Here is a 15009-nt window from a genome sequence, read left to right as displayed (position 1 = left end):
AGACAGACAGACAGACAGACAGACAGACAGACAGACAGACAGACAGACAGACAGACAGACAGACAGACAGACAGACAGACAGACAGACAGACAGACAGACAGACAGACAGACAGACAGACAGACAGACAGACAGACAGACAGACAGACAGACAGACAGACAGACAGACAGACAGACAGACAGACAGACAGACAGACAGACAGACAGACAGACAGACAGACAGACAGACAGACAGACAGACAGACAGACAGACAGACAGACAGACAGACAGACAGACAGACAGACAGACAGACAGACAGACAGACAGACAGACAGACAGACAGACAGACAGACAGACAGACAGACAGACAGACAGACAGACAGACAGACAGACAGACAGACAGACAGACAGACAGACAGACAGACAGACAGACAGACAGACAGACAGACAGACAGACAGACAGACAGACAGACAGACAGACAGACAGACAGACAGACAGACAGACAGACAGACAGACAGACAGACAGACAGACAGACAGACAGACAGACAGACAGACAGACAGACAGACAGACAGACAGACAGACAGACAGACAGACAGACAGACAGACAGACAGACAGACAGACAGACAGACAGACAGACAGACAGACAGACAGACAGACAGACAGACAGACAGACAGACAGACAGACAGACAGACAGACAGACAGACAGACAGACAGACAGACAGACAGACAGACAGACAGACAGACAGACAGACAGACAGACAGACAGACAGACAGACAGACAGACAGACAGACAGACAGACAGACAGACAGACAGACAGACAGACAGACAGACAGACAGACAGACAGACAGACAACACAATGTATATCCCGCATTTCGATAGAAGGTCCAGCAGTTGATCGGCAGAGCTCGATTGCTCGGGTTCGCCGGTTTCATCACGTTCACCGTGGTGGAATTGGCTAACGCGCCGTTGTACTGAAGCGGAGATTGCAGGTTCAAGTCCTGTCGGTGAGCCGTTGTATCTTTTTCGAAAAATTCATTATATTTACGGCTTATGTTCTTTCGTTCTTTGATAGCTTATGTTTCTTTAATTTTTCCGTCATCTACGAAAATGTGACAACAAAATATTTTTTGAAAACATCGATTTCATCTTCCCCTTCCAACGAACCATCTTCACAAACAAAATAAAATTCATTGTTACAATTGGTATCGTTCCATTCCCAATCAAACTCTTTTTCATGAACAAGTTCAACGCAATGTTCAGATCCCTCAGCGTTATTCGGTTCGTTCCTATTCCATCTTTCGAAGGAAAGTTCTCGGCCGCTGTGAACCCAAACGAACGTTCCTTGCTCGGCGAGATCACTCGCACCAATCCATACTCTGGTAAACAGTGGTTTCAAACTGTAAACGAATTCAACCAAGGCGTCATGTTTAGCCTGGGACTCCACCGACACCAGCCACTTCCCGGATGCAGCACAAGTTTGGAAGGCATTGAACCAATTACCCTAGAAAGTGATTTGAAAACTTTTAAGAATGTTTGAAAGGAAATTTTGGGTAATATTGTCTGTACCTTTGATTCGGATAAATATAATTTGGAATCCACAAAAAGAACAGCTGAATGTAGCACCATTAGAAGCGGAATCACCGGAATCTTCATGTTCTCTTCTTGAAGCAAACTGTTTAGAACTGATATCAAAACGTTCAAGGATTGCTTCAAATATTCCGTCTGGAACTTTGGCTGGAACCTGTTTTGTGTTTAGGAAACTGGAAAGTCCAATCAAGGTTAACCAGTTTTGATTCGGCTATTTAAAAAAACCGTAGACTATGGGAAAAATCCTACCTACAAAATTCCAGTAAAACAACCTCTATGAAAAAAAAAACAATTCCTGATATCACTTTTTAAATTCCTTTATTTCGTCATCACTATCGTCCTCGATAAAGTCATCCTCGCACACGAAATATCGCTTGTTATCCTTACACTCCGTATCGTTCCACTTCCAGATATATTTTCCAACGGTGTCATACACTAGCTCCACGCAATTTTCCACCCCTCCGGTGTTGTTTGGCTCATCCGAATGCCATCTTGTATAGGTCACGGTTCGACCGCTGTGAACCCAAACGAACGTTCCTTCCTCGGCCATATCGTTTGCCCCGAGCCAAAACCGGCTGAAATTAACATATCGGCTAGTGGTCTTGATGTAGTCGACCAGAGCGTCATGCTTTTGCTGAGATTCCACCGAAACGAGCCGCTTCCCGGATGCAGCACAGCTCTGGAAGGCGCGGTACCAGTTTGCCTGAAAAAAAAAAACCGAAAAAGTCTGGTAACACCCTTTTCAGATATTTTCAGTGTATCAAATATACCTCGAAGGAAGACATAAAAAACTTAGAATCCACAATAAAAATAGATGATTCTAAAACTACAAGGAACAAAATCAGTGCAGACTTCATGTTCCGATCTTATCAGCGGCTATTTTTCTAATCGACTGAAAATCTGCGGTGACAGCGTCAAACGTGATCATGATATGTTTTTCGTCTTACACTTCTCGGATAGCGACATTAAGCTATCTCAACTTGAATTGAGAATTTTTATAAAATCGTTACAATTTTTCAATTTTGGTGTTTGAAAAAAAACTTGACCGTTAACACTTATTTTAAAAATTCCACTTCTCAGTGATGGGGACAGTTATCAATTTGCATATTGACAAGCAGATTATTTGTTTAAAAAAAAAACACTTAGTTGGGGTTTCCTGCATCGTCGTAGCAGCAATAAAGCATTGAAAAAAACCCAACTCGTTATCATTTAATTGCTTCATCGAACTGGCTCAAGCCAGACTGTATATGAATACATATTCAATTAGGTTAGTTTTTTTTCACCTATGGTAAATATGTTCATATTTGGTGTTTTCCTTCATCGTATGTTCTTAATTACGGTGTAAATTTCCCTAATTATAAGTCACTGTGATATATTTGGAATACTTTAGCCGTATGTTTTCTAATTTGCAGCTCGTTTCGCTTGCATCATGTCCATCTGATTGACATTGTCGATATGTATATCAATTTTAATTAAAGAGGTTAGAAATGTTAATCATTCATCGGAATTCGACTGATGTATATGTATATAGTTGCAGGTTCATGAATAGTCATCAGACATACAGAATCACATACAAAAAAGGAACTAAAAGTTTGATGTTTGTAATGAATTGAATAATGTAGGAATCAGGATTTGTGCAGAGTGAGTACTTTATGTTAATTGCTGCACTGTACTGCGGTCAGGGCCGGATTAAGCCGTCGGGGGTCCCCTAGTTTTTTTCAATCATTTTAATTAAAAATACATCTATAGCAGTTTGTAAAAAAACAAGTTTATTTATTCTTGAAATATAGAAATTTTTCTCGAAGCACTCATATCTTGGTAAGTTATAATTTTGATAGGTTTTGTTCTGTCCAATATCAAACTATGCTATCTGAATGAGATATAATCTTGAAAGGAGCATATCTAAAATTGATATAATTTAGCTATGATCGCATAGATTTTTTGATATAATTTGAGATATCTTAACATCCTACGAGTATTGAATAATAACTCATTTAGATAGGAAAAAAGAAGTATCAAAATATCTCATCTTGATATAATTTAGTTTTTCCCTCCTGATCGGGTAAGAACTCAAAATTTTCGGTTTTAAGTATCTCCAATTCAGGGCTGGTAGCGGTTTGACAATGAAAAAGTAGTGACTTTAGTGACCAAAATTTGAAAAAAAGTGACCAAATTGTGACTATGTAGAACGAAAAACGAAACTTTGAAGTACAAAAAATGTGACCAAATCAGGCCCGTGCGAAGCAGTCAGGCAGTCAGTCAGTCAGTCAGGCAGACAGGCAGCCTTCTGTGTGTGTGGGGGGGGGGGGGGGGGGTGTTACGAAATTCAAATTGAGATAAAAATAATAACAATACCAACAATAAAACATTGAAAAGGAAAGGGATTTCTTACAACCTTTGTCACTCATGTTCAACGCACAAACTAAAAAAATGACTGATAAACAAAATTTTGGAAACATATTACAATGAAAAAAAAATAAAAAATCTGAATTCTAAAATAAATGTCCAATCTTGTACAAAACTTACCATGAATAGATGTTAGGAAAATGATAATAATTGTTAATTTTTATTCCTCTAAATTTGGAATTCTTTTCCTCATTTTCAACTAGTTTAGTGAGAAATTCCGCTGTAATTTTTTAATTTGAACAAAAAATATTTCATCGCGATTTAGAATGTGAATTACCGATTACTGAATAAGAAATTAATTTTGAACAGAATTTATTCAATGTTCGATGGTTTAATTTAATTGGATAAAAAAAAGAGGAATATATTTATAATTATTTTAAAAGTGCCAGTTATATAAGCCAGACATAAAACTTTCAATAAAGTAGAATCCTACAATTATCAAAATTTCATTTTTGAAGCTTAAATAATAACTTCATGGTCAACTACACTGACAACGAAATGTTAGAAAATGAGTGATTAATTGAATGATAAAAACTGATGAAAAATTAAAAATAATGAGTTCAAAACTTTTGTTATTAATATTGAAAGCACAAATTGAATACAAAGTTAGTTAACACTGCGTATTTAAATTAATTTTTAAAGTTGCTACTTAGAACAATTTTTTGAACCTTTCAGATTAATTTAAAAATCATGATCGATCCAAAAAACGTGATTTCATATAAAAAATATTAATAAAAAGTTTTTAAATTTTCAATCGCAGGTTTTTAAGCTTTGAATTACAAGCTCTGAGTATTTTGTCTCTTTTGATTAAAGTATTGGGTCCTGAAAGAACAGAAGGTTGAAATTATGTATTTTTATTAAAAATTTGGAGTTAAAGGCTTATGATTGAAGAACACGAAAATTCAGAATTTAAAAACAAGGAAACAATTGTTAAAAATATGTCTTAAAAATTTAAAAAGTTTGATTGGACAAAATCTGGGAAGTTCATTAGAAAAATTGAAAAAAAAACTGTACAATAAAATTCGGTAAATTTATTTGAAGATTGAAAAAACAATATGGAAATAAAAATATTAGTTTTTAAAAACATGTCAGGAAAAGTTTTTTCAATAAACATGTTTCACCATAACCATTTTGGTGCTTATTTTTTTAAATTATTGATTTGGTAAATAGTGTCCTCAACTAGAAATTTCGTCAAATTCGGCCGAAGTTTTGGTGATAAGGAGTTTATTACTAGTAAAATTGATAGATAACTGATTATGGAAAAATGTCATTACAAGTATTTTTGACATCACAGCAGAAAGTGTAAAAAAAAACATGATTCTATTTAAAGTTCATTAATTCATATAAAACTTTTATTTCTAAATAATATGTTTTTGATTTGAGTTTTTGTAAAAGAAAGTGCAGAAACTTATCTAAAGATTTTTAATTATTTTCAAAGTTATTTCAATAACAAAAGCTGATAGAAATATTGCATACATATTTAGATTCGGGGAACCCAAATTAGTTGAAATAATCGTTTAAATTCATTGCACTTAAGAAAAATGTAAATTTTGTGGCCTTGTGTAAATTTTTAAAACCCTTTTTTTTAAGTATTTAGAAGAATAAAAAAACACGAAATAAAATTGAGTCTGAAATTGTTTTTTTAAGAATATTTCATACCATCATAACATTTTAATAAAAAAAAAATGGTTCGTTTCAATCTCAATGTTAGTTACATTTCTTAATAAAAACCCATTATAAAGACGAGGTAGGGTTTTTGTATATCAAGTTTTGAGTTCCAATACAAAAGGTTGATTGAACTAAAAATTATAATCTACAATCAAAGTTAGTTTCAATTCATGAACGTCAAATAATGTCGTAGATCGAAATGTCTCAAGCCAAGGGTGATTTATGCCGAAATTCCGCCGGAGGCGAAAAAATTTCTGACTGACTGATCAAGTAATTTACCGTTACAACCGTCAATATAAACACGCGCAATTCAAATTACTCTTTCATTGGTTTATTTTTGGTGAAAAAAGTGACTTTTGGTGATAAAAGTGACAATTTTTCGGAAAATAGTGACTTTAGTGACCAAATGATGAAAAAAGTGACTTTTTAGTGACTGACCCAAAAAAAGTGACCAAGTCACTAAAAAGTGACTCGCTACCAGCACTGCTAATTTGAATTATATCTTATTCTGATTGACAGACTTGAATAGGATTCCCGATCAGAAGAGAAAAACTAAATTATATCAAGATGAGATATTTTGATATTCATTTTTTTCCAATCTGGATGAGTTATAATTTAGTACTCGTAGGATGTTAAAATATCTCAAATTATATCAAAAAATCTATACGATCATAGCTAAATTATATCAGTTTTTGATATGCTCCTATCAAGATTATATCTGGTTCAGATAGCATAGTTTGATATTGGACAGAACAAATTATATCAAAATTATAACTTATCAAGATATCAGTGCTTCAAGAAAATTTTCTAGTGGAAGGTCAATAAACCACATTATTTGATAAAACCATGCCCCATTTTTGGTTTCCCAAAAATTTGATTCAATTTTATGAATCTGTTGAGCGAAACTCGTTAATGTAAGGTTTGAGCCGTTGACTTCGATGTCCGTGTTTCAGAAAAAGTTGAACGTATATCAAAATAAGATATAATCATTTTATTTTAGCACAATCCGAAAAAAATCTTGATCAATGAATATGAGCTCAACCCCATTCAAGTTTGTCAATCAGAATAAGATATAATTCAGATTGGAGAAACTTAAAATCGAAAATTTTGAGTACTTAATTATAACTGAATCATATGTAAATATCTTGGTGAGATACGTTTGAGTTATTATTTTGATATGCTCTCCTGATCGGGTTGAGCTCATTTTCAATGATGAAGATTTTTTTTTTCGAATTGTCTTAAAATTAAATGATCATATCTGTAGTTGTGTATATGTACGTACAACTTTTTATGAAACACGGACATCGGAGTCAACGGCCCAAACCGTACAATCATGAGTTTCGCTCAACAGATCCATTAATTGAATCCTATTTTTGGGAAACCAAAAATGGCTCATGGTTTTAGCCAATAATGTGATTTATCGACATTCCACTAGAAAATTTTCTCGAAGCATTCATATCTTGATAAGTTATAATTTTGATAGGATTTGTTCTGCCCAATATCAAACTATGCTATCTGAACGAGATATAATCTTGATAGGAGCATATCAAAAACTGATATAATTTAGCTATGATCGTATAGATTTTTTGATATAGTTTGAGATATTTTAACATCCTACGAGTACTGAATTATAACTCATTTAGATAGAAAAAAAGGGTATCAAAATATCTCATTTTGATATAATTTTGTTTTTCCCTTTTGATCGGGATGTCAATAAACCACATTTTAAGCTAAAACCATTCTCCATTTTTAGTTTCCCAAAAATTGGATTCAAATTTGTGGATCTGTTGAGCGAAACTCATTAAAGCACGGTTTGGGCCGTTGACTTCGATGTCCGTGTTTCATGAAAAGTTGCACGTATATCAAAATATGACATGATCATTTTATTTTAGGACAATCCGAAAGAAATCTTTATCATTTTAAATGAGCTCAACCCCATTCAAGTCTGTCAATCAGAATAAGATATAATTCAGATTGGAGAAACTTAAAATCGATAATTTAAAGTATGGGAGTGTGGGGAATCATGGGCCACTTTTTTTCTTTGTTTCATAACTTCTTTGCTATAAAACATAAAATTAAAATAAAAAATGGTATGGTTTTCTACATTTTTAAGGTATCATAAGGCAATTTTTTTGAATTTTGAATATGTTATTTTTCCCAAATTCTAAGTGTTTTAAAAAAGGCAATTTTTTTGAAATTTTGAAAAGCGGTGGGGGATTGTGGGCCACCAATTCCAAATTGACCAAATAACATGTAAACTTTATCAGTTAAACCATAACTGTAATTTCACAATTCATTTCGTTGTTTTAAAGCAATTCCAGATGATTAAATATAAAAGGGAGTTGTGTATGATCGAATAAATTAAAAAACCTGTCTCGGGAAAATTGCTTATATAGGATGGACAAAATATTTTTAAAAGCTCTTCATTTAGCATAAAAAAACTTTACAGATATGGAAAACGTATTTTATGTACTGAATGTGTATAAAAACATAAAAATATAGGTGGTTTAATATGTGTGGCCCACGATTCCCCACAAGCTATGATTTGCAAATTGTTTGCGTTTGTGTGACTTATTGATGTTTCATCAAACATTCCTTTTCCACGTGAAAGATCATAACAAAATTAAGATCATAAGCGTAAAAGTATATTTTTTTAATGAACTTTAGATTCCCCAGCGATGCAATTACCGGGTATTTTTTTAATTATACAAGTAATTTTTTTAATTTTTTTTAAACTTGATAAATAAAAGAAGCATATGATAGATATTCAAGTCAACAACATATAGAAAATTATGCTTACGCCAAGCAATAACGATGACACGTTTCCCCATGGCCCACGTTACTCCACTCTCCCCTACTTAATTATAATTGAATCAAATGTAAATATCTTGGTGAGATACGTTTGAGTTATAATTTTGATATGCTCTTCTGATCGGGTATGTTTGTTTGTTTGTTTGTATGCACCTTATAAAAATCCACATCGCTTAACCGATCAGTCTAAAATTTGGTACAGAGATGTAGTTGGACCAGGGTAAGGTTTTAATAATAGTTCTGAGCCCGTCCCACCTCAGAAAAGAGACCCTCCCATACAACTTATGGTTTTATTGACACGAATCAAAAGTCATGGCACCCATTTTGTCATCCGATTTTTTTCCTTTGGCGGGGTTATTTTCAACATCACCATGAGCCGGGCATTAGAAACAACCATCCAGAGTTCACGTGTACTGAAAACAAATCAAAGCTTGCTAAGCATTAAATATTTGAATGGGGATATTTTGGTGGGTGTTTCTATTCCTTCTTCTGTTCAAATCACGTGGTACTGGTAGGTACGAGATATTCGGATGCAATAATGAGCCTACATTTTGGATTGAAAAATACAACTACCCTGTTAGTAAAGTTTTGACTTGAATTGAAGAACTTTTCAAAGCGCTCCATACCCCACTTAACAGTGAATTTTTAGCTGAATAACTATTTGGACTGAGTTCTGAAAACTAATCAACCGATTTTCATAAATTCCAGCTTTTTAGAACCAACCATTTTAATATTCCTGGAGTTTCGTTAGAAAAAGAAAAGTTACCTTTTTAGATTAAGAGTTTTAAGGCTGCGATTTCAATGCATTGATAGCCATGGAGGAAATCAAACGGGGGAAAATTTTTAAGATAATAAAATCTGAGGGTTTTTAGTTTTATACATTTCAATTTCATTAGCCAATCTATAACATTTGAGTTATTATTCGTCATCAATGTGTTCAATTCTACCATCCAATTCTAATAATCTATACATTGATCACTGTTCACAATAATTAATGGGATAAAGCTGGAACAAAAATCAATTTCCCCTTTTGTCCCCCCGCCTCCCTCGAAATTTCCAAAAAAAACAAGAAGGGGGAAATGAATAAAGTTTGAAGTATTTTAAGTAAATTTCGAAAAAATATCAAATATCCTAAAGATTACAATACCAAAAAAGAATGGAAAGACTCGAATAATTTCACCTTTTGAATTCTTGATTCATAGGCTTTGTACAATGATATAGTATAAAATTTTGTTGCATACAAGTTTCCGTGCAATTTATTCCAATTTATTTGTTTTTAGCATTATGCTTTATTATGCCCTCCCTCGCGATGTTCCAACTTCGAGTGACAAAAGAAGGATTTGAAATTTGCTGCGGCATTATTGTGTCCAAAAAAAGAAAAATTTAAATGAAACTCAAATAAAACCTTTACCATAACATTATAAAATGGGCGATATTGGTTCCGAGATGATTTGTTTTCGATTACTTCAAAAACCATTAGTAGAAATTTCAACATTCAAGAAAAACTTATCATAAAATAGTCTGAAATAAAACAGCGAGAAAAACACACATACAATTTTAAACATGCAAAGTGAGCCTTCAATGAGGTTCGGAAGTTTTTTTTTATAGAAGTTTCTAAGTAAATAAAACTTAAATAAACCACTTCACGGGCAGATCATCCATGTTGAAAAGTGGTATTTTCATTAGATGAGGGATGGAAAAGATAAAATAACAGTTTTCTCATTTGAAAATAAAATATATATTGCCATATCTATTCAAGTGTCCTAAAAAATGGTGGATAAATAATGTTTTTCGTGATAGAATTTATAAGCATACAAGGGAAATTAATTAAAATTTCTTTTGAAGAAAACCTCATAACTATAAGTTTTTCAATAATATGAATACGATAAACACAGTAAATAATCTCAATCAAAACTTAAAAAAAAACTTTCAACTTACAATAACGACTATAAAGCTTTTAAAACTTAAAAAGTCAAACGACTCATTTTGGTTTATATTTTTGTGAACCCGAGCAAGGCCGGGTAAAATCAGCTAGTAATACCATAAATAAGTATCGGTTTTATTAAACATAATTCAGTATTGAAGAGAAAAATCTCAATTATGTTCGAAGTAATTATTCAAATTACAAATTAATGCTAAAGAATTTGAATAGTCGACAAAATAATTAGTAGAGGAGAGTGCAGCACCGTATTAAGGCACCGGGAGGCCCAGGGCAAATTTTTTCGGGGGGAGGGGGGCCCTTATGTTTCAATTTTTTCAAATGCTATCCCAGAGAATACAAAATATTTTAAACGTGTGAAAGAACTGGAGATGAGTTCAGTATACTGTCTGCGTAGAAGATTGTTTTTGGTATCTTCAAATAAAAAATTGTAAATAATTACTTGCAAGCATTGCGAAAGAGTTTAGAAATATATCAAAAATTAAAGCGCTGAAATGAGCTGCAAAATACAAAAATTTAATTCTCGTTTTATATTATCCGTATTAATAGCTAAAGTTCTCTGATTTAAAATAATTAGCGGATAGATATTCTAAATGATCAACATTCCATCATTGATCGTCTGGTTTGTGCTTCACCGAAAAATATTTCCTTAATGGAAATTGGAAAGTATCATGAAGTTTCAATGCAAAATGCAGAACTCAAAACATAAACAAAATAAATAAATTCAAATTCCATACAGACACAGTTAGATGAAAGTTTTTTTGGAAATCAATACTTAAATTCAGGTTATATTCAGAAACAGTGTCTCTTATCTTACACCAGAAATCGCACCAAAACATTTTTCTATCTAAGAAACATAGAAAAACCTTTTCATGAGATGTTTATGAATATGATCCTCATCAGAATTTTTTTTTATCAAATTGATGTTGTGACAAAAGTTTCATTCGATGCCCTCAAAGTCAAAGGGGTATAAATGCAAAAATGGTAGATTGAATAAGAAATCCAAATAAGAGATTGAATGCCAAAAACACAGAATCAGTTATCATTAAAAAAAAAGTCAGATAAGGAATCCAAATGAGTATTGTACCTTAAACAAAGATCCTGAGTTTTTAAAAATTCAGAAAAACCTTGTAACTGTCTTTAAGGAACTGAAGAAACAACACAAGACTTGAAAATCTCAATGAAATGAATCTGGAAAAAGATAAGATTAAAAACATAGAAATATTCATGTTAAGAGAACCACTCAATGATATTACAAACTAAACTTTGAGAACAAGAATGATAAAATTTTTGTTAAGCCAGTTGAAAATGTTTCAATACGAATTTCAAGTCTAAGACAGAAATTGGTATAGAAATTCAGTAAAGGAACACTGTACTGACTGATTGATCCCATTTAAGCAACTACATAAAATATTACAAATATTTTATTTTCAAAAATAGGGAGCGAGAAGGGTTAAGAATTTATAAACCAACGAAAATTTCCACAATGATGATTGTAAATTGAAAAGTTATAATAATATCCGGTATAAAGGCGGATACTGCTCGTGTAAATTTCTGAAATGTTTATAATAAAGCTTCTCTGTTCTATCTTTGAACTGTGAGCCATTTTTGGCGAAATTAGCTGCTATTTTAGTTCAGTAACCATAACATACTTGGAAAGTTAACGTGATAATAAACATTATTATTGTTCAAGACATTTGTATGTTATGAAAATGAGAAGATGTTCTTTATTTTTTACCTGTTCTGTAAAAAATATCACACATAATAATTACGTCAGAAATCGTCGTAAAATAAGGATATTCTTTTAATTATTTTGTGCCTTGGAACCCGACAGTATGTTTATGTGTTTTATAATTCATATTCCAGGTTGAAAATGTCCAATATTTACATAAGTTTTCACTGCTAGAACTGAATGAATTTTTTCGGACGACACATTGGAATTGTTTAGATATTGAGTCAGTCATGGATGTGTTCACAATTATTCCACCACAATTGTTTTGTGGTGGTACTAATTTTTTCTCTGTTCTTCCAATTTTTATTTTCTAAAGCGAGTAATGGCGCTTTATCCAAGGTCGACAACCAGAGATGATGGTGCACAATAATCCGGAACATGTAAGTTCGATTAAACTTTCAGTAAAGTTATTTTAAAATTGAAATTTATCAATTGATAAATTGCAATGTTTTGGATTTCTGTGCAAAAAAACCTCGTTCGACGTAGTAGATCGAGTAGTAGATATACCGGTGAGTAGGGATGCTGACAAGGACTGGCTGTGTATGTATCATAAGCAATAAACATAAGCATTTTACCTGTTCTGTACAGAATATCCTGACTGACATTTTCCGATAAAAAAAATTAAAATGAAAGTATTTTGCCTCATATCTTCTTAATTTTTTTAGAATGTTTTTTCAAATTAAGTATACATTATAAGTTGATTCAGATTTTGGGTTTAACCTCAAGAGGATTCCTAGTTTTCTTTAATTTATATTCAAAATTATTATTTTCTAAAATTTAAAATGCAAAAGAGATTCTGAAATCATGACTCAAATTTTGAATGAAACTCAAAATCAAATTTGAATCATGATTTCAAAACACCTTTAATATACTATATAGCTATACTATTTTCTAATGATGATTCTTACTGACAACCAAGAATCAAGAAATATAAAAATAGAAAACAATTTTGATTTTGATATTATGAAACCACAACCTCCATTTTTTTTTGTTTTTTAGAAACCTCATCAAAATTCCTTGACCCTCAATTTGTTTGATACCCTTTTGCTTTTCCATCTTAGAAAAAATTTCTTTAAATCACGCACCAAACAATTCAGAATATTTTCATAGCGATGAGAGTGAGAGTGAGAAACCAATAGTTTCACTCCAATTTGCACAAAAACCTGTTGTCATGCTTAAGGAAAGTTCTTAAAGAGTGAGGTGCAAGCTTTATCCTTTTTGCACGCACGACGCCAACACGAAGTTATACACGTATCCTGTTTATACTCAATTCAAGCATATTGTTAAGCAGCTACTGACATCTTATGCGCGTAATGTCAATGTTAAGATATGTTGACACATGAAAAATTATATTTCATCTAAATTGAGTTTAAAAAAAAAATTATGACCATTTTACTGATGATTTATTTTTTCCGCTTGGAGGGGTAATTACTCCCATCACAAACCACCCCCCTCCCCCCCTTCCCACCCCCCCGTAGATCCGCGCATGGGATAACCAATAGTTTACTAATTATTCAATCTTTGGGTTTTCGTTGTGTCAAACTTTTAAATACTGTATACTTATGAACGAACTTTTTATAATACATTGAATTTATGATATGATTTGAAATGAAAATGAGAAAAATAAAGATGTCATAATTCTACAGAAACTTTGTGATCGTGTGTTATTCTCAGCCTATTCAACTTTTTTTACCTCTCAATTGAAGGTCGAAGGGCCTGGAAAAAATAAAATATCGTTTGTGAAGTTCAATATAAGATTTTTCCAGCATCTTTCACTTCCAATCTTTGGGACCGTCTTCAAGGTTCGTATAGAAAACACAACAAAATATTTTTTGAAAACATCTATGTCATCATCCCCGTCCAATAAACCATCTTCACAAACATAATAAAATAAAAAGTTACAATTGGTATCGTTCCATTTCCAATCGAACTCCTTATCACCAACAAGTTCAATGCAATGTTCAGATTCCTCAGCGTTATTCGGTTCGTTCCTATTCCATCTTTTGAAGGAAAGTTTTCGACCGTTGTGAACCCAAACGAACGTTCCTTGCTTGGCGAGATCATTCGCACCAAGCCATATTCTGGTAAGAGACGGTTTCGAGTCGCGAACGAATTTTACCAAGGCGTCATGTTTAGCCTGAGACTCCACCGACACCAGCCACCTCCCGGATGCAGCACAAGTTTGGAAGGCATTGAACCAATTACCCTAGAAAAAATATTTAAAGACATTTCAGAATGTTTTTAGAGAAATTCGGCAAATGTTGGATGTACCTTTGATTCGGAAAAATATAATTTGGAGTCAACAAAAATAACAGCTGAATAAAACGCCAAGAGGAGCGAAATCATCTCATGTTCTCTTCCCGATGCAAACTCTTTTGAAACTGATACCAAAACGTTCTAGAATTGCTTCTTATATTCCATTTTGCAGGCTTTGGACGCCTCCTGATAAGCGATGCCCCGTTGAAATCGGTATGGGGTATGAAAATTCCAAAAATCGGTATAAATATTTTTTATTGAGAGATTATTTATGTTTGTTGTAAGAATTTATTTAGAAGCATTGTAATCATATATCAAAATTTTGTTCAACACGGGTCAACTATGAAGTGTGCCTTACAGATACAGATAGCTTTGCTTCTAAAAAGATTCAACCGCTCAAAAATTGGTATAAATACCGGAAAATCGGTATGTCGCTAAATGTAAACATGAATCGGCAGAGAGGTAACTCAAATCGACAGAGGTATCGTAACAATCTATCTGGCGATTTTGCATCATCTTATCGGCAAAGAGGAACACACCATACGCGTGCCTTGGGTGAGTGCCACGAAATAATTGAGGACACGCCCTCCAGAAAAACACACGAAAACAATCCGAATCGTGTTT

The 15009-nt window shown here is 33.0% G+C and overlaps 1 protein-coding gene across 1 annotated transcript; it reads right to left on the bottom strand.

Annotated features, from left to right (window-relative positions):
• Positions 1–1850: 1850 nt before the first annotated feature.
• On the bottom strand, positions 1851–2479 carry LOC129747749 (lectin subunit alpha-like). Its single transcript, XM_055742099.1, has 2 exons — positions 2344–2479; positions 1851–2276 (listed from the first exon to the last, which is right to left on the bottom strand). The coding sequence occupies exons 1-2, from the start codon at positions 2428–2430 to the stop codon at positions 1875–1877; spliced, it is 489 nt and encodes a 162-aa protein (XP_055598074.1). The 5' UTR covers positions 2431–2479; the 3' UTR covers positions 1851–1874.
• Between the last annotated feature and the right edge of the window lie 12530 nt (positions 2480–15009).

The sequence above is a fragment of the Uranotaenia lowii genome, chromosome 2, assembly GCF_029784155.1.
Source record: "Uranotaenia lowii strain MFRU-FL chromosome 2, ASM2978415v1, whole genome shotgun sequence".
Classification (NCBI taxonomy): Eukaryota; Metazoa; Arthropoda; class Insecta; order Diptera; family Culicidae; genus Uranotaenia; species Uranotaenia lowii.
This window is presented reverse-complemented; position numbering and strand designations above follow the sequence as displayed.